The 25,519-nt window shown below is 47.0% G+C and overlaps 1 protein-coding gene and 1 pseudogene across 3 annotated transcripts in view; one reads left to right on the forward strand and one right to left on the reverse strand.

Moving 5' to 3' along the window:
- Positions 1-22,266, reverse strand: part of SUPT5H (SPT5 homolog, DSIF elongation factor subunit) — a 30,482-nt gene extending 8,216 nt beyond the window's left edge. Inside the window, exons 1-18 of one of the 3 annotated variants that reach the window (XM_070398700.1) lie at positions 22,189-22,266; positions 21,834-21,911; positions 15,410-15,566; positions 10,026-10,091; positions 9,473-9,484; positions 8,938-9,007; positions 8,737-8,805; positions 8,560-8,625; positions 8,239-8,269; positions 7,847-7,915; positions 5,097-5,348; positions 3,857-3,946; positions 3,680-3,750; positions 1,965-2,070; positions 1,649-1,742; positions 1,422-1,558; positions 821-976; positions 568-714 (exon numbers count right to left, since the gene is read on the reverse strand). In XM_070398700.1, coding sequence (XP_070254801.1) covers positions 568-714; positions 821-976; positions 1,422-1,558; positions 1,649-1,742; positions 1,965-2,070; positions 3,680-3,750; positions 3,857-3,946; positions 5,097-5,348; positions 7,847-7,915; positions 8,239-8,269; positions 8,560-8,625; positions 8,737-8,805; positions 8,938-9,007; positions 9,473-9,484; positions 10,026-10,091; positions 15,410-15,566; positions 21,834-21,908 — 1,668 coding nt within the window. In that variant the 5' untranslated portion in view covers positions 21,909-21,911; positions 22,189-22,266. The other 2 variants (XM_070398701.1, XM_070398702.1) reach the window with 2 other exon arrangements.
- On the forward strand, positions 18,220-18,848 carry LOC138997190 (PRELI domain-containing protein 1, mitochondrial pseudogene; annotated as a pseudogene).
- Positions 22,267-25,519: the final 3,253 nt, after the last annotated feature.

Below are 25,519 nucleotides of genomic sequence, written 5' to 3' on the forward strand. Positions count from 1 at the left end.
CTGTCACTCTGTACCAGGCAGGCCCCATGCTAAATTCTTCATACAAGATTTTACTGAAGCTTCAAAACTTCCCTCTGAGATGGATGCTGTCATGATTCCCATCTTACCCAGGGGGTGTCTCAGGCCAAGAGAGGGCAAGTCAGCAGCCCAGGGTAACATAGCACCAAAGTAACAGCTGAGATGTGAATCCAGAGTGCAGGGTTCTAAGCACTATGCTGTGTGGCTCCCACATCCATGAGGATGGGTGAAGGGGAAGAGGGTACCTGCAACACCCCTTACTTCAACAAGCTCCGAATGCCAGGGTGCATATCTGACCTCAGAAATTCATTCACAACTAAGTAAGAAGATGCTGCCACTATCTCCATTTTACAGGTAGGAAGCTGAAACACAGAAAGGGTAATGGACTTGCCACTTGCCTAATCTCACCTAACCAGCTGTGGGTGACAGAGGCAGGTCTGCAACACACAGCAGTCTGGGCTCTTACCTGCCATATTCTGCCACCTCCCAGGATGAAAAGAGAGGAAGCCCCCTAAACATAAGTCCTGCCAATGAGTGCAGCATACACACCTGGAAGGTCTCCCGCTCCAGTCGCACGATGACACCCACGGTCTGAGGGTCCAGCTGTACCAGCTCCCCCCATTCATGCTGGCCCCCAACATCCACACCTGATGCCGTCTCTGAGCAGAGCTGCAGGTCCCGGGGGAGCACTTTCAGCTGCCAAGAGAGGGAGAGGAGTGAAGCAGGGCCCAAGTGGCTGGCCTGCCTTGCCTGGGTCTTCTCTTCTGAGCATATCCAGCCAGCTCCCACTCTTCTGACCTACCTCATGCATGGTGAGGTCGGAGAAGAGGATGACAAAGTTCTCCTCCACTCGCACAATGAGGCCTGTGTCACCCTCGAATCGGCCAGCAATCACCTTCACATGATCCCCCATCTTGAAGTACTTCCTAAGTTCCTGGGCCGGGAACTCTAGCATGTCCTGGGGATTGGGGACAATGAGCAGGTAAAACCACCACAAATCGCCTGCCCCACCCATCTTTAGTATCCATTCAAGTTCTTGAAAAGACCCTGGCCAAGACCTACTCCAGGCTCACACCAGACTACCTTAGGCCAGCAGGACAACCCTCAGACTGACCCACAGACGGTTGAACTTAGACAGGATATCAGCCTAGACAATGCTTTATCCCACAGAGCCAGCCTGTCTCCAGACATGACACCAGACTCGACACTATCTCAGACCCACTGGAGACAGCCTCACCCTAAACCCACCATGCTAGCCTAGACAAGCCCTCGGACTCACAGATAGACACACACATACATACACACTCCTACGCAAACTAAACCCAGCACGCACCTCAGGTTACTCATGGTTACAATGTCATGCCCTCATCCCAGTACATACATGTGGACAGTAGGGTACCCACCTTGAGGTCCTCATGCTTGGGCATGATGGTGATCTTGTTGCCGTCCACACTGAGAATCTTGCCCTGCAGGTTGATGAGCTCACCCTCACATACCTCCACATTGTCCCCAGGTTGGAAGTTGTGCTCCCTTTCCTTCCCTGCAGGGGTAGACATGGGGCTGACATGGGGGCTGCCCGCCATGAGCCACCTGCTCCTCCTTGGCCTTAGTTACAGACAAAAGCAAATACCTGTGCTCTCAGTCACCACCTCCAGGTCAATGCCCTCCGGCTGGTCCTCAAACTTCTCCAGCTCGGAGAGTGTGGGCTTCACACCCTCGGTGATCTGAGCCCCAAGAGACAAGGGGAAGAAGAGGACGTTAAGTGTCACAGACCAGCTAAGTGGGCTGAAGACAGTGGGAATTATTCCCCTAGAGACACTCCTGACTTGAGGGTTACCTGGACAGAACTGGATAACCCACTGCTCCAGGGCCTGGGCTGCAGGAGGGAAAGCTTGGCCTCCCCACTCCCCACTGCCATTTAGCACGACCCCCTCTGGGACCCTCACCACAGCAGACATGGCGAAGCTCTTAAACAGAAAGCCCTTCCGGCTGTAACGGTTCCCCTCGAAGATGAGGAAGTCACCATCAGAGGCAACATCGCCGCCCAGGGACCTGGGATTTTGTGAGGGAGAGAAGATTGGAAGGGAAGGTTAAGAAGAGAATCTGCTAAAAAGGGACATATGTAATACTTTCAACAATAAAGGTTAAAAAAAAGAATCTGCTGTACCTGTCTCCTCCACTGGCAAGGGAAGAAACTTCAAGATGACCATCCCATGCCATCCCAACACATACCCTCTTGGAGTGACCTCTCACAGAGAGGGGCACACAGCCCCCACCTTCCTGCACTCCACTGCCCCTTCCCTGCTCTGTCTGTCACCACAGCGCATCATGCTCTGATGAACTACTGTTTGATTAATCTCCCTAGCCAGAATGGTAGCTCCAGAGGGGCAGGAACTCCTCTTTTTTCCACTTTTCCCCCCTCTAAGTGTCTGCACATCACAGACACACAGTAAATACCAGTTGGACAAAATTTCAGAGTTAACATTCATGGAGCACTCAGCTCGTGCCTGGCCTGGACACTCTACCTCACTGACTCCTCCCCAAAGCTTGTGACATCAGTAATATGCTCTTCATTTTCCAGGGAAATGAGGAAATGAGGCTCGGAGAGGCCTACCACATGGCCCAGCTGTGAGCCAGAGTCAGGATTCAAATGCATGGGGAGGGACAGTGAAGCCTGTTCCTTAATTCTACTGGCCCTGCATGTGGGGTGGGAGAGACTTAGTTCTTGTTCCATGCTTCTGGAGTGGAGAGGGAAAGCCTCTCCCATTCCCCAAAAGGGAAATGTATGGAAGAGCAGGCTGAGCTCCTCCTGCCATTCACTCAAACATCTGTTCATTCACATGGTGCATTTGGGAGAGGGACAAGCATGCTCTGCTGGGTATGTCAGGGCACTGTTGCCTCAGCTCGCTGGGGGGCAGGGAGGGGCCACTCTGGTTTGCTCTCTCCTACACAGTAAAAGAAGGTTCAGTCGGGTTGAGACCAGTGGTGTAAATGGGTCAAATTCACTCATGGGAGGTATTAGCCAGGTCCTTGGATCCAGATGAAAAGGCATATGCTAAAATGTAGATGATGAAAAACTGCCTGATTCACAATGGGTTCCAGAACAAGACCAGAGGGAAACTGTCACTGGCACCTCTTGTTTTCCCATATGCTTCTCTCCTGTCCTTCCTATAGGAAATCCTGCTAGACCTGGAATGCTGGAATCCCTGAGCTGCTCTGAGTTCCATCCAGCTGGGGAGGGGGAGGGGGAAGGAGAGGGGGAGGAAGACACCCTGAGGGGGTAGGGGCTCTATACCCTCATCTTGGTTGCCAGGATATCAGGGAGAGAGACTTTATAAAACCTGGCATGTCGATAAATCCCATTTCAATATGATACCATTAATCATGCTTACTACATGCAAAGTGATACTCTGGGCACACATGCATATTAATTCATTCATTCTCCCTACAATCCAAGGAAGCAGGGGTTGTTATTATCAACGTTTATAAGCAGAGGAAACTGAAGCATGAGGGTGTTAAGTAACTTGGCTGAGGCTATACTCGCAGCTAACCACCCCCAGACTAAACCTGTCAGGGGTCCATCCCTGTGAGGGAAACTGCAAAGGCACATTCTGTACCAAGCTCTGGGGACCCAACCCAGACAGTCCCCAAGGACACTCACCTAATCTTCTCAGCATCAAACAGCCTCTGTGGGGGCCGTTTAAACTTCTTCCTTTTAGCAATCCAGTCTTTCTGTGGAAGAAAAGGGGCATGGGTGGGAAGATGAGATAGGAGGGCTTGGCCACCAGCTGGGATAAAGCATTCCCTCTCCCCCAGAGGCATCACATCCCCAGGGTACCAAGCTCATGCGGGCCTTGATGCGGTCATAGTCAATGCGTGGGATCATCTTCAGAGAGATGGTGTTTTGGCTGGGCTCCACATAATCCACCTGAGAAGAACAGGTGAGTGATCAGGAAAGGCCCAGCCCTCCCTCCCTGACCCTAGACATAGGAAAAAAAAGATATCAGGAAGGATAGGGATAGAGGGTGATGGGAAACCAGATTCCTGATAACTCCCAAATTCTCTCTCCAGCCTGTCTCCCCTCAACTCTGAAATTGACTATGCTTGCTTGACACCTCCACTTAGATGGCTAAAAGGTCCCTCAAACCTAACACAATGACAACTCACCTCCTGATTTCCCCCAAACCTGCTCCTCTCTCACTCTCCTCCCATTCCATTCTTCCTTCTGCTCAGGCACACCTGGGAGTCATTTTTTAACTCCTTTCTTCCTACATATCCCATCTGTCGCAAATCCTGTCGGCTCTGCCTTCAAATACTCTGACCTCTTTCCCCTCCTCTACTACTCTAACCTTAGTCCTGAACCACCATCATGGCCACCTCCACCATGGAATCACTAGTCTCCTCACTGCCTTCCTGCTCCTGTGGTTCCATATAGTCTATTCAAGGGTAAATTTTTTTTTCCATTTTTTACATTAAATTTATTGAAAGGCAATTCTTTATTGTGGGGGACTGTTCCATGCATTGTAGGATGTTAGCAGAATTCCTGGCATCTATCCACTAGATGCCAGAATCAACTCTGCAGTTAAAATAAGCACAAATGTCTCCATACATTGCAAAAAAAAACCCCTGGGGGTAACGTCCCCCCTGCTTGAGAACAGGTCACCTGTTAACAGTAATCCTATTAAAATCAAAGTCACGCTGTGTCCCTTAGAGCCCTCCCATCTTACTCCAGTAAAAGCCAAAGCCCAATGATGGGCCTCCCTGAGCTCATGACCTGCCACTCTGCTTCAGCTAGAGATGGTCCTATCTCACATCACAAAACACTTCCCCAATAACTCCACATGCCTCATTCCCTCACCTCCTTCAGACCTTTACTCAACATGCTTTCATCACACACAGAATTGTCCTCCATTTCCTGTGTGCTCATGACAAAACCCAGGCTCTGCTTCACCTAATCTGAGTGGGGTGCTGCTCTCTGCACTAGGAAAGGGGCTGGAAAGGAGGAGGGGAGAACAGAGGAGCAGAAGTGTGAATATGAGTCCTGACCCCCTTGGCCACCCAACCCCATGCAGAGGCACCTGTGCGATGTCATCCTTATAGATGCCTCGCTTGAGGCGGACCCAGGATTTCGGTTTCAGGTTGGCCACCTCTTTCACCACTTTGAGCACATCTGTCATCTCCTTGATGGGCACCATCTGCTGGTTCCAGTAGCCAAGCCGCAGGTTGCCCACGCCCTCGATGGCCTGCTTCACGTGGGTCTGCTTATAGGCCTCCACGTAGATGTAGCCCTTCACGTGCTCTGGTGCCACTACCGATTTAATCTGCAGGGGCTACAAGGCCGAGCCCATGGAAGAAAACAGTGAGACACAACTGCTAATAACAACTGTCACCTAAGCAGTCTCTCTTCCAGGAATGTATCCAACAGAAACATGTTGGCCCAATGACATGAATATAAGGATGTTCACTGTAGTTGTATATTATAGCAAACACAAGACTGGAAACAAAACATACATACTAAAAACTTACTAGAATGTGAAAACAACCATGCTCAGAAGTTTACAGCTGTAAATGCCAACTTAAAAAAAGGGAAACAGCACTGGCTGGTTTGGCTCAGTGGATAGAGCATCGGCCTGTGGACTAAAGGGTCCTGGGTTCAATTCCGGTCAAGGGCACATGCCTGGGTTGCAGGCTCCATTCCCAGTGGGGGGCGTGCAGGGGGCAGCTGATTGGTTATTCTCTCTCATCGTTGATGCTTCAATCTCTCTCTCTCCTTCTCCCTTCCTCTCTGAAATCAATAAAAAATGTAAAAAGTAAATAAGCGCAACACAAATAAACCTATTTTTTAAAAAAGAATGGGGAAAAAGAAAAGATTAGAATGGAAACAAATGAAATAGAGAATAAAAAAAAAATAGTGCCACCCTAACCGGTTTGGCTCAGTGAATAGAGCATCGGCCTGCGGACTCAAGGGTCCCAGGTTTGATTCCGCTCAAGGGCATGTACCTTGGTTGTGGGCACATCCCCAGAAGGGGAGTGAGTGTGCAGGAGGCAGCTGATCGATGTTTCTCTCTCAGTAAAAAAAAATCAATAAAAAATACATATTTTAAGAAAACACAAAACAATAGTGCCCTGGTCGGGGAGTTCAGTTGGTTAGTGTCATCCCAATATGCCTACGTTGTGGGTTTAATCCCCGGTCAGCCCAGATATAAGAATCAGCCAATGAATGAATAAGTGGGACAACTAATGTTTCTCTCTCTCTCAAATCAATTTTTTAAAATTTTAAGAAAAACAGCAGTGAAGCCCCTACAACCAAATGTTGCTTCTTTGAAAAGATCAAAAGCTTTGACAAACATTTAACAAGAATGACCAAGAAAAAAAGAGAAGGCTCAAATGACAAATTCAGAAATGAAAGAAATAACAAGGCAATACCATTTCTGCCTGCCAACAAATTAGATAACCTAAATGAAATGAACATTTTCCACAGAAAGACAAACTACCAAAACTCAAAAAGAAATAGAAAATCTGAATAGGCCTGCAAGAAGCAAAGATACTGAATAAAAAAAAACACCTGCCCTAGCCAGTCTGGCTCAGTGGATAGAGCGTCAGCCTGCGGACTGAAGGGTCCCAGGTACGATTCCTGTCAAGGTCAAGGGCATATGCCCAGGTTGCGGGCTCAGTCCCCAGTGGGGGGCGTGCAGGAGGCAGCCAATCAACGATCCTCTCTCATTATTGATGTTTCTCTCTCTCTCTCCCTTCCTCTCTCTGAAATCAATAAAAATAAAAACAAAAACAATAATCAGAGTCATAACTCAAACAGGGTCACTAGAATTTTGCCGAGGGCACAATGTCGAGGTTTGTGCACACTTAAAAAATCATAATTTGCAAATCCTGCAACTGTCCACTTGGCCTCACTAATGCACACCCACTGCTTCGGCAGGTAATGCAATGCACTCAGCCAAAACAAAGCATATTAAATAAGAAAGTTACTACACCATATGCAGTTAACAGTAACCCCAAGTTTCACAAATTTTGAGGACACTCTTCATAAGGTTTGTTCTGGTTCCAAAACTGAGAATTATACCTGTGACAACAACTACATTTATTGAACACAAGCTGCTGGACAAGTCCGCTGAGAGCTGGACATGTCCCCAGCTATTTAATCCCAATGATGCTGAGGCACTAGCAGGGCCCAGAGAAGGGAAGTGATTTGATCAAGGTCACAAAGATAGGAAGTGGCAAGGACGGGATTCAAACCCTGGCAGTCTGAAGAAAGATCTGTGCCCTTAATGCAACATTTGCTGCCTTGCATGCAGATGGCATTACTTCATGTTTTGTGTGCTGAGTGAGCCCTGAAAGGGCAGGGGTCAGCTCTGGCATGGTTACCACTGTGTCCTCAGTATCTCCCAGTGGAAGGACCAGCTTAGAGGAAAAGCTCAGCAAATGTTTGATGACTGTGTGAAAGGAAGGAATTCTCAAGACAGGCCTGTTCCCTGACCCGCAAAGTCCAACTGTCCCACGGTAGGACTCTCAAACAGTAAGAGATGACAGCTACCCAACAGGGTTGGTGAATAGGCAAAACTCACTCTCAGGTAGAAAAAGCTCAGGAAGCTAAATGGCTGACTTCCAAAGGGCTACAGGGGCTTGGGAACCCAGCCAGAAATGCAGAAAGAGAGAAGACAGGGCACATAGAACAATGCTTCAATTCAGGGAGTGGTTTTTTCTAGCTGAAGCAACTCACTTAACAGGCAGTGGTACCCTTGAATCTACATTCTCCCTCCCTCCGGGCTTTGCCCCCTGCCCCCAGCCCCCAAAACTGCCTGCCTACACGTACCGTGTCTGTGAACTGGTAAGCAATGAACTTGCGCATCAAGGAAATGGCTGTGGCCCGTTCCTCCCCAATCTGGAAGAGAGGCAGACTTATGAGACAAGATGAGTTGGAGGGCAGGACATGGGAAAGGGGACAGGAGATAACAGGAAGAGTCATCAGGCAAGAAAAAGTAGGAGAGAGAGGAACATGAGAGATGGAGAAATACAGAGCGAGAGGGATGAACAGCCTGAAAGACAAAGGTGGGAGACAGTGAGGTGGAGGGGAGAGAGAAGAGAGAAGGATGGAAAGGCAGACAGGCCAAGGAAATTCAGGACAGACACATGGACAGTTCTCCCAGACAAAGCCACCTCCCTCATTTCCCTGTCTCCCCTAAGCCATGACGCCAAAGCACACACCTTACATTTGACAGTCCACAGATTTGGATCCCTAGATAGGAGAGGGAAAGAAAGCCCTTAAGTGAAATTGTCTCCTCATCATGAAGCATACAAATAATCACACCCATCCTTCCTCTTGCTCCACACCCTCTCCTTTATCCATTCTTCCATAGATAAGAAGGAGAGAGAAAGGTGCCATCTCGGCCCTCCCTCCTTCCTCCTCTCCTCCACCACTGCCTATGTGAGGGTGTCCTGATTTATTTTAGGTAATGACCTGTATGGGCACATCACCCAAGTACAGTACAAGAGTTCCACCTCAGCCCTCCTGTCCCACTCCCTTACTTGACTCCTGGGAGCAGCTGCTGCTGAGTGATGTCATCAGAGAGCTCATCAGACCCTCCATATACCCTAGAGAGAGAAGGGCAGTTGGGAAGAAGAGGTGAAGCTCTGTCAGACCCCTGACCCTTCCCACAGGGGACCACCTCTCCTGTCCCCCAACCCCGCATCCCATGCTCTTACGTCTCTCCCACAGATGACTTGGCATATTTCTTCATGTAATACTCGCCTAATTCTTCTTCTCGCTGGTCCCTGGGGTGCGTAGGAGGAGGGGGGGGGGGGGGGGATAAACATGAATGGAAGGTTGAGGAGACAAGATGGGCTGACCCGTCCCCAAAACTCCCCGTGGGAGCCAATTTCACCACTTTCCCCCTCCCTGCTGACCTCCAGAGGTTCTGTAGGCGGCGAGCCCCAGAACGATCTTCGTCCAGGACAACATTATCGATATTGGAGGCTGCAGAAAAATGGGCAGGTGGGGTAAGAGAAGGTGAAGAGCAAGGGCCTAGAGAAAGTAGTGGGGCTAAGAGGGCCAGAGGTGGGCCTTGGGGAGAACGCACCTCACTGAGGAAACCCCCAACTCTCACCCCCCGAATCCTGCTCAGGTTTCTGCTTCTCATGAAAAGACTGTCCAGCTGTTCTCAATCTCACAGCCACTGACTAAATACATCCTGAATTCCATCCCTCACCACCCATCCCTGCATCCCTGCCTCCTACAATACTCATACACAAATATACACCCACTTTCCCAGGCCAACCACGGCTAGAGGCCGGACCCAGAACCCCCTTACTCTGGACCCTAACATGAGTGAAAGACCCCAGGGACGAACAGGGATCAGGGATGAGGGAGGGTGCCAAGGGCAGGAAAGAGATGTCAGGATATGGGAGGAGGGTTGAGGAATCACACTTTTCAGATTCTTACCTTCAATCTCTTCTACTTGGAGGAAGAGGAGGTGGTGGTGGTGGTGGTGGTGGTGGTGGGCGAGGGCAGACAAAGTATGAGCCAAATTATAGCAGCAAAATCAACCAATGGGTTGGGGGAAGGGGAAGGGAGGGGCACAGAAGGTTGAAAATCAAAAGTAAAGGCCAGGCACCAGGTGGTTGGGGAAGAAGCCGAAATGTATGAGGCGCACAAAACGGAAAATAACAGGGGAGGGGGGCACTGGCCCAGGAAGTGGGGGGTATCTTGGGACAGGGACCACCCACACTATAACCCCCAGAAAGGATTTACTGGGGCCCTGGGATCCCAGAGTCCTCTCCCCACAACCCTACCACTCTATAGCCCCCACCCCCCAACTCATGGGCCTCAAAGGAAAAGGGTACAGAGCTAGCTGATCTCTCTGGCAAGGACAGAAAGAAGCGAGGTGAGGAGGGTGGAGGTTGGGATGGTGCAGGGCATGGGGGTGCAGGACGGGCTCTCAAGACCCTCTGGGTCACATCCCCTAGTGGTCTTGTAGAGGTGGGCCCACACACACCTTTCTCTAGGATGTCCTCTGCTCCATCTTCCCATTGGTCCTCATCCTCATACTCATCGTCCACATCTGAAACAAGGCCAAGTGGTCAGGGGCCAGCAGGGGGTACCTCATGACAACAGCTTCCAGGAAACCTCCTTTGGGAGATGGGCACAACAAACGCCCATCTTCCAGGTCAGGATACTGAGGCTCAGAGAGGTGAAATACTCCCTGAAGCCATAGGGCTGCTCCAAGCAGCAGGGTCAGGTCTCCTATACAAATCACCCTGGCTCTAAACCACCCCTCCCCTCAATCCCACCTAGAGATCTATCTTAAAAAGAAAGATCTAAGTAAGCAAGCAGAAAAGTTTCCTCTCAACTATCAAGGGAAGACAGGTATGTCACTGTTTTTTAGGCAGAATTCATGGTTGATTGATTTTATTATTATGCTCTTACATTTATAATGGCTACCACTTATTGAGATTGTACTATGTGCCCTGCACTGCTCTGCGTACTTGCTACAGATTCCTCACTGAATCTTCCTGGAAACCCTAAGAGAGTTATCATTGCTCCAATTTTATACGGGCTCTGAGACCCAGAGAGGTTATCTAACTTGCCCAAAGACTCTCAACTGGTACCTGAGAGGCAGCCTAGCTTCAGGGCCTATCTATGCATTTAATCACTTTAATAAATTACAAATACTCTTCTGTATGCATCAAATTATTACACTAAAAACTTCAACAACAGTGATACTAGCACATGATGAAAAAACACAAAGTGTACAGATGACACAAGTGTACAGCACGTCTCCCTCCCATTTGTAACCCCCACCATCTCAGTCTTCTTTTGCAGAGGTAACTCTGTAATATTTCTTGTCCAGAAATAATTTGTGCATATATAAGAAAGCCCCATCACTATTCTCTCTCTCTCTCTCTTTCTCTCTCTCTCTCTCTCATACACACAATTTTTTAAAACACTGTTCTGTACCTTCCTTTTTCTGAGCAGTAACACTACCTTGGACCTCTTGCATAGCAGCACATGCCTCATATACTGTCTGATTTCTGCTTCATAATTTGTTTTTCCAGGCCCTTATCATCAATGAACATTTACATCACCAAACATTTGTAATTGCAAATAGGATTGCAGCAAGTGTCTTTGTCTTCATGTCTTTATGTATCTCTGTGAGTTTAACTGTAGGTAAATTCCTAAAAAGGAACTGCTGGATCAAAGGGACCCTGCAAGTTAAGCATTAATGAGTACAGCCACGTATATAGCCTTTTAATAGGCAGTGACCGCCCTAGCCAGTTTGGTTCAGTGGATAGAGCATCAGCTTGTGGACTGAAGTGTCCCAGGTTTGATTCCAGGTTGCGGGCTTGATCTCCAGTTAGGGGACACTCAGGAGGCAGCCGATCAATGATTCTCTGTCATCACTGATGTTTCAATCTTTCTCTCCCTCTCCTTTCCTCTCTGAAATCAATAAAAATATATTTTTTAAAAAAAGTCAGTAACCCAAACACTCCCATCACCTACGCATAAGTATCCCTAGTGGCCACATCTTGGGTCATATGGCATATTATCCATTCTTTTCTCTTGATTTGGACCCATGTGCTATCTAAGACCTTTTCTCTAAGCAAGGACTCCCTGCCTCCCAGCCTTTAAGAAAGGACCGAAGCTCTCCGAGAACAGGAACACCCAGAGCCTCTTCTGCCCCTCTGCTGTTTTCCCCTGGGGTAAGAGAGTCCCCAGAAAATGGAGGGTGGTGTTCCAAGTCACTCCCCTTTACGTGGGTGTGGGCAAATAAAGTATTCTTATGTATGGCTGGTGGGAGCATCAGCTAGTGACTTTTTCAGAGGCTGATATTTGGCCACAGATATCAAAAGCTTTAAAAACATATGCCTCCTCTTTGCCCAGCAATTTGACTTGTAGGGATTTACCATGTAAAAATCTGTGAGGTATGTGTTAGATGAAAAAATCATTTTCACTAACTGAAACTTAGCATTTCCCATCAATTATAATAATGACAACAAACCACAGTAGTATTGGCAGTGAAATCTGGTATTACAGCTACAGATATATCAAAATCATTCACTCATTGCTACTTCAAAATTAGATTCTTACCAGACCCTCCCTCCACTAAACATAGTTAATTAAATGTGTTAATGATGTTCTTTTAATAGTTTGACACTGTGTTTTAATATAGTTGATCTCTTTGGAAACCTGTGTATTTTGCTTTACACATTTCAAAACATAACTCTAAAAACAGATCCATAGACTTTATCAGACTGCAAGAGGCCACAATAAAATTTAAGACCCCTGATCTAGACAATAACTTGCATATGTGTGTCAAAATACATGAAGATGCTCACAACAGTGCTACTTAAAATACTGACAAATGGCCCTGACCAGTTTGGCTCAGTGGATAGAGTGTCGGCCTGCAGACTGGGGGGTCCCGGGTTCAATTCGTCAGGGGCGTGTGCCTTGGTTGCAGGCACATCCCCAGTGGGAGGGTGTGAAGGAGGCAGCTGATTGGTGTTTCTCTCTCATCAATACTTCTAACTCTCTATCCCTCTCCCTTCCTCTCTGTAAAAAAATCAATAAAATATATATTTAAAAATAAAATAAAAATACTGACAAATGTAAACTTCAATGTCTAACAAGAGACTGGTTAATAAATAAAACACATTATGAAACACTATGCAGCCAGTGGAAAAAATAGCTATTTCAGTGATAATGATAGTAGCTAACATATATTGAACACTTAGGTGTCACAGGTTGTTCAGAAAACATTAACACCAATTAACTTTTTAAAAAAAAATATATTCTATTGATCTTCCACAGAGAGGAAGGGAGAGAGATAGAGAGCCAGAAACATCGATGAGAGAGAAACATCGATCAGCCGCCTCCCACACACCTCCCACTGGGGATGTGCCCGCAACCAAGGCACACGCCCCTGACCGGAACCGAACCTGGGACCCTCCAGTCCGCAGGCCAATGCTCCATCCACTGAGCCAAACCAGTCAGGGCCCAATTAACTTTTTAACCTAAATTATTTATGTTATATCCACCGCCACAAGCATTGAGTGAGAAAAGCAATTTATAGAACAGCATATATAATGTGGGCCTAAATGAGTGTAAATAAAAAACCACCCTGTTGTCTAAAGGCCCACTCTAGGCTGGGCATTACACTTTGGGTTGCCATCAGCCTTAAATGCTTTATATGCATGGTCTCCCAAATCCTCAAATTATCCCTGCTGAGCCCTAGCTGGTTTGGCTCAGTGGACAGAGTCAGCCTGCAGACTGAAGGGTCCCACGTTCAACTCCGACCATGAGCACATGCCTGGGTTGCAGGCTCGATCCCCCACCCCTAGTAGGGGACGTGCGGGAGGCAGCCAATCAATTATTCTCTCTCACTGATGTTTCTCTCTCTATCCCACTCCCTTCCTCTCTGAGATCAATAAAAATATATTTTTTTTAAAAAATTATCCCTGCTGAAGTACGAAGAACTGTGTGTCCCCTTTGTACAGAGGGGACGAGAGGCTGAGAGAGACATATAGCAACTTGCCCAGAGTCACATGGAGAAAAAAGCAAAGCCAGGCCAAGAAGGACCAAGATCTGTTGGCCTCTACTACACTGTCCTGTTGTCTATCTCTAGATCATCTGAGCTTTCCATGACAAGCACAGAGTATTGTCAGTTTTTTAAAGGGTAATAATGGTATTGTGATTGTGTGTTTTAAAAGGACCTACCTAGCCCTGTGTAGGTAGCTCAATTGGCTACAGTGTTATAATCATATGACAAGGTTGCAGGTTCAATCCTCAGGGCACACACAAGAAACAATCAATGAATGCATAAATAAGTGGAACAACAAATCAGTATCTCTCTCTCTAAAAAATTTTTTTTAATTATTTTAAATCAATTCATTTTAAAAATAAATTAAGTCTTGCCCTGACCAGTTTGGCTCAGTGGATAGAGCGTCGGCCTCCAGACTGAAGGGTCCCGGGTTCAATTCCAGTCAAGGGCATGTACCTTGGTTGCGGGCACATCCCCAGTAGGGGATGTGCAGGAGGCAGCTGATCGATGTTTCTCTCTCATCAATGTTTCTAACTCTCTTTCCCTCGCCCTTACTCTCTGTAAAAAATCAATAAAAATATATTTAAAAGAAAAAAAGAAATTAAGCCTGGCTGGTGTGGGTCACTGGTTGAGCATCAACCCATGCACCAAGAGGTCCCCAGTTTGATTCCCAGTTAGGACACATGTCCAGGTTGCAGGCTCAATCCCCAGGGTAGGGCGGGGGGTGGGGGGGGGCAGCAGATAGATGCTGATGTTTCTCTCTCTAAAATCAATAAAAACATATTTCTTTTAAAAAAGAAATTTTAATAAAAGGACCTATCTTTTAGGAATACACACACACACACACACAGAAATATTTGGGATTTGCTTCAACATCATCCAACAGTGAGTGGAGTGAGGAGGAATAAGCAAAACAAGCTGGTACTGTTAACTGTTTTTTTGTTTTTATTGTTGTTAATCCTTACCTGAGGATATTTTTCCGTTGATTTTTAGAGTGAGTGGAAGAAAGGGGGAAAGAGAGAGAGAGAAACACTGATGTGAGAGACATACATCAATTGGCTGCCTTCGGCATGGCTCCCCGACTAGGGCTGGGGATTAAGCCTGCAACCAAGGTACGTGACCTTGAACAGAATCAAACCCGGGGCCCTACCTCGGGCCAACGCTCTATCCATTGTGCCAAACTGGCCAGGGCATATTTGGTTTTTCTGGTATTTTTTGTTTTTTTGTTTTTTTTTTAAATATATTTTATTGGTTTTTTACAGAGAGGAAGGGAGAGAGATAGAGAGTTAGAAACATCGATGAGAGAGAAACATCGATCAGCTGCCTTCTGCACATCTCCCACTGGGGATGTGCCCGCAACCCAGGTACATGCCCTTGACCGGAATCGAACCTGGGACCTTTCAGTCCGCAGGCCGACGCTCTATCCACTGAGCCAAACCGGTTTCGGCCATATTTGGTTTTTCAAAAATACATATTTATCGATTTCAGAGAGAGGAAGGAAGAGGGGAAGAGATAGAAACATCAATGATGAGAGAGAATCAGCAATCGGCTGCCTCCTACACGCCCCCCACCAGTGATTGAGCCTGCAACCCAGGCATGTGCCCCAACCCAGAATCAAATCATAACCTCCTGGTTCATAGGTTGACCCTCAACCACTGAGCTACACTGGCTGGGCTAAGCTGCTAATTGTTGACACAAGGTGATGGAACATGGGAGCTCCACATACCATCCTACTATTGTGTTTGACATTTACCAAATGTTGTTGTTTTAACTACATTCAAAAAATAGAACTGAAGTGGAAATCCAGCCTCTGCTCAGCATTCGCCAGCCCTGGGACATACCAGCCTCATCCAGAATGAAGCCACCATGACGGGGTTTCTTGGGAGGCCGGTCATCATCTTCTTCCTCATCATATTCTTCCTCCTCTTCTTCCTCTTCTTCTTCCTCGGGCTCTTCCTCCTTCTCACTGCCTGCTGCACTCCGCCGCTCCTCCTCTACCTGCAGAGTCAGAAGGGATGGGACACCAGAGTTCTTTAACCCAAAATCCAGACACCAGTCTCCCTCCGCCCACTCTGCTCTGTGTGCACACCCTTCCACTCTGGCCAGGTCTCTCTGGTAGCCATCCTCTCAGTGACAGCACCACCATCTACCTGACCAATATCTGGGAGCTGAACTGGATTCCTCCCTCCACTAGACCTCCTTGCTAGCCCCCACCAGGCCTTTAAATTTGTTAGCTCCATGAGGTTTGGTTCTTGGCTCTCTGTACTCTACAACTCCCTGTGCCATCTCACCCACTCTCTTGGCTGTGAAAGACATGTCTGTGCCAATAACTCCCATATTTGTTTCCAGGCCACAGTGCTCAAATTAACCACCTCTTGCTGCTAATTCTGTAGACACTTTTTGGTTGGTCCTTACCTACAAGACATCTCAATATGCTCCCCTCCCTACCAATATGCTCTTCCCTTGGCATCTGTCACATTATGCTCTCCTGGCTTTTCTTCAACCTCTTTGACTGCCCCTCTGCAGGTCCCCTTACTCTGTTCACCCCTCAAGGGACCACTTTGTTTCTCACACCATACACTCCCTCCCTGGCCATTTTACCTTCCACAACTTCAGTTCCTCTCTCTGCAAATGACGCCCCATCTGTCTCCAGTCCCCCTTTTTCCAGAACTAAAAACCACCATATGCCAGCAGCTTCCTGGATGCTTCCCCAGGATGTCCTCTGAGCCCTTCACATTAAATCCCAAACTGACCTTCATGTCTTCCCCAAGACTGGTGCTGGTCTTCTAGTTCCCATTAGGCATCAAAGTCATGACCCTTCTGCTTTTTGAACCTCAGCTTCCCATGCACCCCTTCTTCCTCATCCCCATAGCCCCTATTCTAGTCCAGAACATTGCCCTCTAAAACTTGGATCCCTGCCCACCCTTCTTTCTGGTCTCTTGGCTATAATCCCCCTTCCCATACCAGTCACAGAAGGCAGTGATCCATACAAAACAGTGTTCCCCCAACTGTAATATTTTCCTCATTAATGTTATAACTTCCTGCCACGTCCACATCAGTACAACCCACTTGTCTGATATTTTCTTTAAATTCACTCACGTTTTTACTTACTTTACAAGAGAAATGTTTGTTTTAAAATAGTTCATAAGTAATAAAAAAATTTTTAAAGGTTATCTTGTCATAAATAGAAAATAACCATAAAGATATGAGCAAAACAATGTTAAGTCTCAGCATGATATTTTGCTTGCTGTAGACTCTAAGCCAAAGTCCTATTCTCCCTGATAAATAGAGACTAAGAAATTTCAGAAAGGTTGCCAGAGGCACAGTAGCACCAAAGTGAAACTTTTTCTATGCCAATTTCCATGACCCAATCAAAAGATAGGACACAAACTAAACTGAAAAAAAAAAAGAAAAAAAAAACTTTCACTTGATGATTGATTCCATGTGGCTGAAGGTCTTGTCCTTATTCCACCTATAGCATTTCTTCTTCACTACCACCCCAAACCTGGAGTGCATCTATAGTCTTGGGAAACTATGATCTAAAACATGAATTTAATCATTTGGTCCCCTGCTTATAACATGGCCATAGCTCCCCTCAAACCTCAGGTAAACAATAAGCACCCTGCCCTGGCCAGAAGGTTCAGTGGTTGGAGCATCAGCCCACACACGAAAAAGGTTGCAGGTTCAATCTCCGGTCTGAGCACGTACAAGAGGTAATCAATCAATGTTTCTCTCTCACACTGATGTTTCTCTCTCTCTAAAATCAATAAAAACATATCCTTGGTGAGGATTAAAAATAATAATAATTTTAGCCTGCCTGGTGTAGTTCAGTTTTGAGCGTTGACCTATGGATCAGGAGATCATGGATCTTATTCCCGGTCAGGGCACAGGCCAGGGTTGTGGGCTCAATCCCCAGTAGGGGCATGCAGGAGGCAGCCAATTGATGATTCTCTCTCATCATTGATATTTCTATTTCTCTCCCTCTCCCTTCCTCTCTGAAATCAATGAAAATATATTTTTTAAAAAACACCACCATTCTCCTCTGCCTCTCATTCTTACTTCAATCAAAATATCCACCGCCGCCCTAGCTGGTTTGGCTCAGTGGATAGAGTGTCGGCCTGCAGACTGAAGGGTCCCAGGTTCAATTCCAGTCAAGGGCACGTGCCTGGGTTGCAGGCTCAATCCCCAGTGGAGGGCATGAAGGAGGGAGCCTATCAATGATTCACTCTCATCATTGATGTTGCTCTCTCTCTCCCTCCCTCTCTGAAATCAATAAAAATATATTTAAAAATAGTAATACCCACTGCCTTCCAGGAAGTCATGCCTGCCCTCTCCCCCTCACACCCTAAGTAAAGCTAGGCACATCCTCTGGGCTTCCTCCATCAAGGCCCTGACTACTGAGAGCAGGGCCCAGGCTATCTCAGGCATCACGGAGTTCCCAACATCACCCAGCCCAGGCCTGGGACAGAAAACAACTTTAGAAATGTTTGCGCCTGGCAACTCATGGCAGTGGCAGCTGCTGGGGTGCAGTGGAGTGATGACTGAGCTATGTGCCTGGCAGACATGCCCCAAGCCGTGGCTTGGCCACTGTGTGCCCCCTGGGCTCTGCAACCCTGTTGCTGCTTGGGTGCTGATCCTACCCCCTGGGACAATGGTGAAGTATTTCCTGAGCCAGAGCGTGCTCTGGAGTTCCTGGGACCAAGTGTTCGCTGCCTTCTGGCAGCAGTGCCCAAATCCCTCTAGCAAACATGTCCTGACTGAAGAGACAGTGCACCGGGAGGTGACACCTGACCAGAAGAAGCTCCTGTCCCAGAGATTCCTGACCAAGACCAACAGGATGCCCCACTGGGCCAAGTCAATATTTCCTGCCAATGTTGCTCACTCAGTATACATCCTGGAGGATTCGACTGTGACCAGGCCATGACCACCGTCATCTAGAACATCAACTACACCTGGCTGATGGCTGTGGAGGAACAATTTGTTTACTGTGTGAACTCTTGATAAACAGCGGCTGGACCGAAATCCACCAGGAAGCTTGGGTCTCCACTAGCTCATTTGGCATCTCCAGAATTTGGTCTTGTCCCATTCAAAAGCAAAGTGACCAAGACAATAAAGGGTTTTGCATACATCTTGGCCAAACTGCAAGGCGAGGCTCCTTCCAAAACCTTTGCTGAGACAGGCAAGGAGAAGGCAAAGGAGACAACACTGGCAGCTACAGAGAAGGCCAAGGACCTTGACAGTAAGGCAGCCACCAAGTAGCAGCAGCAGCAGTTTGTGTAGACAGCCCAGACCCTGCACAGCAGCACACCAGACCACCCGGCTGCACTCCCTCTGCCCTCCCCCCTTATATTTTATTATTAAAACTCAACTTCCAGCCTGACCTATTTTTGGGTAGTTGGTTGGAGGTGGTATCTGTTTGGCATCTACAGTGCACCAGATACATTACCATGTGTGGTCCAAGCCTGCTTCTTCCCACATTGGATAGCTAAGGAGAGATTTGCCCACGGTCACAGAGCGAGCAGGCAAAGTGGTCATAAGCCCTAGACTGTAAACTCCATGAGGGCAGGGACCTTTGATTTGTTCTCTGCTGTGTCCCACGTACCCAGAACAATATCTAACGCATAATGGGCACTCCATAAATATTTGTTGAATTCAATCACCCTCCCCCGAAAAAACAAGTATTTGCTTAACACATAATCCTAACTAGCCCACAAAGCCCCACTCTTTTTGAGAGAGAGAGAGGAAAGAAGAGAGAAGCATTGATTGGTTGCCTCCAGCACTCGCCCAGACCGGGGATTGAACCCACAAGCTGGGTATGTGCCCTTACTGGAATGGAACCCGCCACCTTCTGGTGTATAGGACAATGCTCCAACCGACTGAGCCACACCAGCTAGGGCAAAGCCCCACATTTTAACAACTCAAACTATAAGAATCACAGCATAATTTCTAGAAATCTTGTCATCATCCCCTTGGCACAGTCCCAGCAAAGCCTTCTTTCCACTCCCTGAAGAGAGAGCCCCCACTACTTACTATCTCTTACTATCTCTGTCTGTTACCTCAGGACTTGAACGTGCTTACACCATCTGTTCTAAGCATCCCCCTCAGCAACCATCCCTGTTTAGGAAACTCTCTACCCCAAAACAGAGGGCTCCATGAGGAAGGCTATGATCCAAACATGACAGGAACTCAAGGAACACTTGTTGAATGACTGAGCAAGTTACTGAAGCTGAGCACAGTGAACCACTGATCCCTCCAGTAAGTGGCCCATCATTTACCATCCCTACATGTCTATCCACAGGACCCAGTCCTCCAGGGACCATGCCAACATTTGGCTGTCTGAAAAGCCCATCCAGTCCTATCTCTGGCAGTAAGACACTACCCTTCCGCCTCACCTAGTGACAGCAGGCGAGCCAGCCTAGTGTGGTTTAGGGAAGTGAGACCTGCACAGTACAAACCAGACTACGCCAGCCAGGAAAAGGAACCGAGGATCCTGGTCTCATAACCACAAGCAAAGTATCCTGAAGCCCTGACCCAGCACAACTTGGAGCAAAGGCCCTTCCTGGCATTTCCCACTTGCCCCGACCCCACCATGATATCCCAATTCCTCCAACTCTTCAGTGGAAGCTGAGGGCTTTCCAAAGGGCACAGGGATTGACAATCAAATGTCTACTCCCCATCAACAGGTATAAGAAATCTTTCCTTTTCTTTAAATCTGCCACAAGACCTGACCGGTTTGGCTCAGTGGATAGCGTCGGCCTGCAGACTGAAGGGTCCCAGGTTCGATTCCAGTCAAGGGCATGTACCTTGATTGCGGGCACATTCCCAGTTGGGGGTGTGCAGGAGGCAGCTGATCGATGTCTTTTTCATCGATGTTTCTAACTCTCTATCCCTCACCCTTCCTCTCTGTAAAAAAATCAGTAAAATATATTTAAAAATAAATAAATTAAATCTGCCACAAGACAGGCATGAGAATAAATGGCAACTGATATATCCTGGAACTGGAGAAAATTCCCTGCTCTAAAGAGGGCTGCCACTTCTTGAGCAAAGAGCTACTGTGTAGAACAATCCTTAGTCTCAGGTTGCTGGCTCCTCCCAATTTCCCAGAAAGCTGGAAATCTTGATTTTTATTGAAATCGCCCAAGTGTTAGCAACTTACAAAATAAATTTACATTTCTGTAGGTCTAATGAGATCTCTATAATCATCATGTCATCTTCTTTGTTTATTAGTTTGTAACTGTTGCCTACTAAACTCCATGAAAGCAAAGATTTGCCTTGTTCTACTCTCACTCCAACACCTAGGATGTATCTGGAACAGTGTAAATGCTCAAACATTTATTTGTTCAACAAATGAGTAAATCAGAAATAAACAAAAGAAAAAAAAGAAGAAAACAGTCAATAAGAGAATATCTGAAATCAGTTATATCCCAGGAAATGTTTAACAGTTCCTGAAACGGGGCAGTCAACAGACCCAAAAACAGGTTGATCCTTTCAAAACATTAGATCACATCCCTCCTTTGCTCAAAACTCTCATGGCTCCATCTCACTGTTACGGCCAAGTTCCTCACCGCAGCCTTCAAGATCCTATACCATCTGATTCTTCTTTCTCTTATTGCTGAACTCACTCTGATCTGCCCAACTGGCCTTCTGGTTAGTTCTTGAACACCAGACACGCTCCCAACTTTGCACGTGCTGTTTCTCCTTACGGGAACACTTCCACATGACAGGACTTACACCTCCACTCCAAGTCTTTTGTCAAAAGTCACCCACTCATGCTCACCCTAACCACCCTATTCAAAGTGCAACCAGGATTCCTATTCCCCTCCTCTACTTCAGAATACCTTCTAGCTTACTAAATGATTTACTCATCAATTATATTTATGTACATTCACAAGGCCAAAGTGTGGGTTTTTTTTACAAGGACTAAGATTTTTTTAAATGTTTGTTGACAGGGGCAAAGAATTGTGCTTAACACATACTAGACACTAAAAATGTGTTTCTGGCATGACTGGGCATGCCTAAAAATAAAACCTAATAACGAATGCTTACTGTATGCCCGGTCCTTTCACCACATCACCCGTCACCTCACTGCACCTGGAGCATCCCTGGCTCAGTACCTGTCCCACTGCTTGCCTCCTTCTCTCCCCCGACAACCTGAAAGCTCCCATAAACCAGGGCTCATTTTGATCCCCCCTGAGCTCCCACAGGCGCCTTTCTGCCCGGGTCCTGTCCCCGCCTCAATGCCTCCCCCGCGTCCCAGCCACAGACCTCGGCCTCCTCGCCGTCACTGCTGCGCTCGCTGTCCTCCTCCTCAGAGAAATTGCTGTCCTCGCTGTCCGACATATTCTGTTCTTGCAGGGAAAAGAAGGGGGGCTCAGCGTACCCCCCAATCTCGAACCCCCACCCCCCACTCGAGCCTGTTTCCCCGGAGAGAAAAAAAAAAGCCTCTTAGCGCACTTCCGGCAGCCTCATTCTGGCAACCGTGAACCCGAAAGGTCCCTCCTTGCACCACCCGCTACACCTCCAGAGCCCCGAAACCCGGTCTCTCTGACTCCCTAGCTCCCGGCGACCCCCGGGCCTGCTCTGTCGCAATCCAAACTACCCCGCACCCCTCCGGTCCCACCTCCGCCTTCGGAACCAGCTGCAGTTCACACGACGCCCGGATGGGACTGACGTAACCTCTCGCGAGAATCTGCTCGTTGGCTTCGCCTAACGCGAAATTTCCGGGGCGCATCCTAGTGACGCACTTCCTGTGCGCCATCTTGAGAGCGGCACAGCGGTCTTAATGTGGAAGCTGGAGCCGACATCTTGGGAGAGTCGAATGGGAGGTAAATTATTCCTTCTGGGCCCCGGACTTTTCCAGCCCAGAATAAGTGCTTGAATGTAGCCCAGACCACTAACGCGGCGTGCCATGCGTAAGAAGGGAATTGCAGGCAATTAGCAAAACAAATTAGCAAATAAATTATACTTCATCTCATGGGTCCTTCTAAAACGTTCTTAGGAGGTAGGTAGCCCCATTTTGCAGACGAGGAAACTGGAGTCAGAAAAATTAACTAACCGGAAAGTGGCAGACCCAAGATTTCTCCCCAAGTTTGGGTGACTTCAAAGCCCTTGTTTTTGGTTGCAGTGTCCCTAAGTTGATTAAATGTGAATTTATGTATTAGTCCAGTAATTATTCGTCAGGGAGGTGTCAAAGAGAACCAGGCATGAGGGAGAGAGATGAAAAATTAACCTGATGGCAAAAAAACTTTTGAAGCTCTCAGAACACATTGCTAATTCATAAGCGTGGATTCAATTTACAGAAATTTACTGTACATCTAGTTAGTTACAGGGGAATGTAGTGCTGTTGGGCTGGCAGCAGGCTCACAAGGCAATTACCAGAGTCAAAATACATGGATGTATCTCTGCATAAGTACAAACTCCCCAATCCAACAATCCCCCCCTAGAGAAATGGTGTCCTTTCTCTAAGCTTGCTTCCTTCACACAGCAGCTCTTTAAAATAAGATTTCATGCTTCCTTCCTTTCTTTCTTTCTCTTTCTCTCTCTCTCCCTCCTCTCTCTCCTCCCCCTTCTACTCTCTCTAGAAAAAAATCAATAAAAACATATCCTTGCGTGAGGATTAAAATAAGATTTCACGCCCTGGCTGGTTTGGCTCAGTGCATAGAGCCTGTAGACTGAAGGGTCCTGAATTCCATTCCCAGTCAGGGCACATGCCCGGGTTGTGGGCTCGATCCCCAGTAGGGGGCGAGCAGGAGGCAGCCGATCCATGATTCTTTCACATCATTAATGTTTCTCTCTCTCCCTCTCCTTTCCTCTCTGAAATCAATAAAAATATAGTTAAAAAATAATAAAAACATTTGTAATATCTTAATAAAAGGAAAATAAAATTTTAAAAAATAATAATAAAAAAATAAGATTTCACGTATAAAATGCCTATTGACACTTCTGCAGAAAGACATTTACTGCAGGAAAGAGAAGGAACACTGATTTTCTCCCTGTGGAGAATTCTTCCCTGGTGTATCTGTGGTTCTCAACTCTCAACCCTAACAGCACATCAAAATACATAAAAATATTAGAGAGAGAGAGAGATACATGATAGCCCAAACTGGAAACAACCAATATCCATTGTAAGGAGAATGGATAAATAGTTGCTGCACATCCATGCAGTGCAATAGTAACAAGCTACTGATACACACTTGAATACATTTCAGAAGCATTATGCTGAGTGAAAGAAGCCAGCACTAGGATATGTAGATATGATTCCATTCATATGAAATTCTAGAGGAAACAAAATTAATCTTTACAGACAGAAAGATTAGTCAGTGCCTAGGACTGGAGGTGGAGACTGCCTTCAAAGGAACGTGAGGGACGCTCTGGGGTGATGGAAATGTGGCTACCTGTCGTAAAAGCTTGTCAGAACGCACTGAGCCCTGGCAGGTTTGGCTCAGTGATTAGAGCATCAGCCGGTGGACTGAAGGGTCACATCAGGGGTGCAATTCCCGGTCACAGGCATGTACCTCGGTTGTAGGTTTGATTCAACCAGTCGATGTGTCTCTCTCACATCAATGTTTCTCTCTCTGTCTCTCCCCCTCCCTTCCACTTTCTCTAAAAATCAATGAAAAAGTATCCTTGGGTGAGGATTAACAAAAAAATTAAAATTAAAAAACACTATACTAAAAAATAATAATAATAAAATAAAGATCGCTCTAGCCCAGTGGTCGGCAAACTGCAGCTCTCGAGCCACATGCGGCTCTTTGGCCCCTTGAGCGTGGCTCTTCCACAAAATACCAAGTGAGGGCGTGCACTTACAGTGTGATTGAAACTTCGTGGCCCATGTGCAGAAGTCGGTTTTTGGCCTGAGGGAGTCTATTTTGAAGAAGTGGCATTAGAAGAAGTGGGGGTACGTTCGCTGAGGTCGACCCCTCAGATTGAGGACGTTTTTAGCAAAGGCCAGCTTAGGAGTACCCTAATAAAGTTAATAACAATGTACCTACCTATATAGTTTAAGTTTAAAAAATTTGGCTCTCAAAAGAAATTTCAATCGTTGTACTGTTGATATTTGGCTCTGTTGACTAATGCGTTTGCTGACCACTGCCCTAGACAGTTTGGTTCAGTGGATAGAATGTCGGCCTGCAGACTGAAGGGTCCCAGATTCGATTCTGGCCAAGGGCACATGCCCAGGTTGCGGCCTCCATCCCCAGTAGGGGACGTGCAGGAGGCAGCCAATCAAGGATCCTCTCTCATCATTGATGTTTCTCTCTCTCCTTCTTCCTTCCTCTCTGAAATCAATAAAGAAATATATTTTTAAAAAATTATATCTCAATAAGGTTGATTTTTAACAAAATACTTTTAATTGATTTGAGAGAGAGAGGAAGGGAGAGAGAAAAAAACGTTGATTTGAGAAACATTGATTAATTGCCTCCATATCCACACTGACCAGGGATCAAACCTGCAACCTGGGGATGTGCCCTGACTGGGAATGGAACCTGCACAGGACAATGCTCCAACCAACTGAGCCACAGCAGCCAGGGCTAAAGTTAATTTTTTAAAATATAGATATCCAGGACCCACCAGAATAATTATTTGCAGCCAGGGATGTGAACCACAAGACTCTCCCTGTCCTTAAGGGATAGGGATGAGGTTAAAAGGCACCTGTGCAGTGTTCTGTCCCTTCCTGGAAGAGGAGAGAGGAGGGAGTATCTGAAAGAGGCAGAACAGTGGCAGGTGGGGCCAGTTATCCAACCTCTTGCTCCAGTAGGTCAGAAGCTTCAGGCTTCAGATCTCATCATATTTCCCATCTTCTCTCCTCTCCTCCTTGGCTTCTAGTGCTCCAGGGGCATCTCTGATCTAGAAGGAGAAGGCTTAGGGTTTGGTACCAGGGAGTCTGTCCTTTAAGGCTTATCTGAGGGCACATCCTGAGCACAAGCTTCCTGTAATAACTCCAAGAGTTTGGC

This window comes from Myotis yumanensis, unplaced genomic scaffold, assembly GCF_028538775.1.
Source record: "Myotis yumanensis isolate MYYU_CA2020_CCGP unplaced genomic scaffold, mMyoYum1.0.hap1 SCAF_18, whole genome shotgun sequence".
In the NCBI taxonomy this organism is placed as follows: domain Eukaryota; kingdom Metazoa; phylum Chordata; class Mammalia; order Chiroptera; family Vespertilionidae; genus Myotis; species Myotis yumanensis.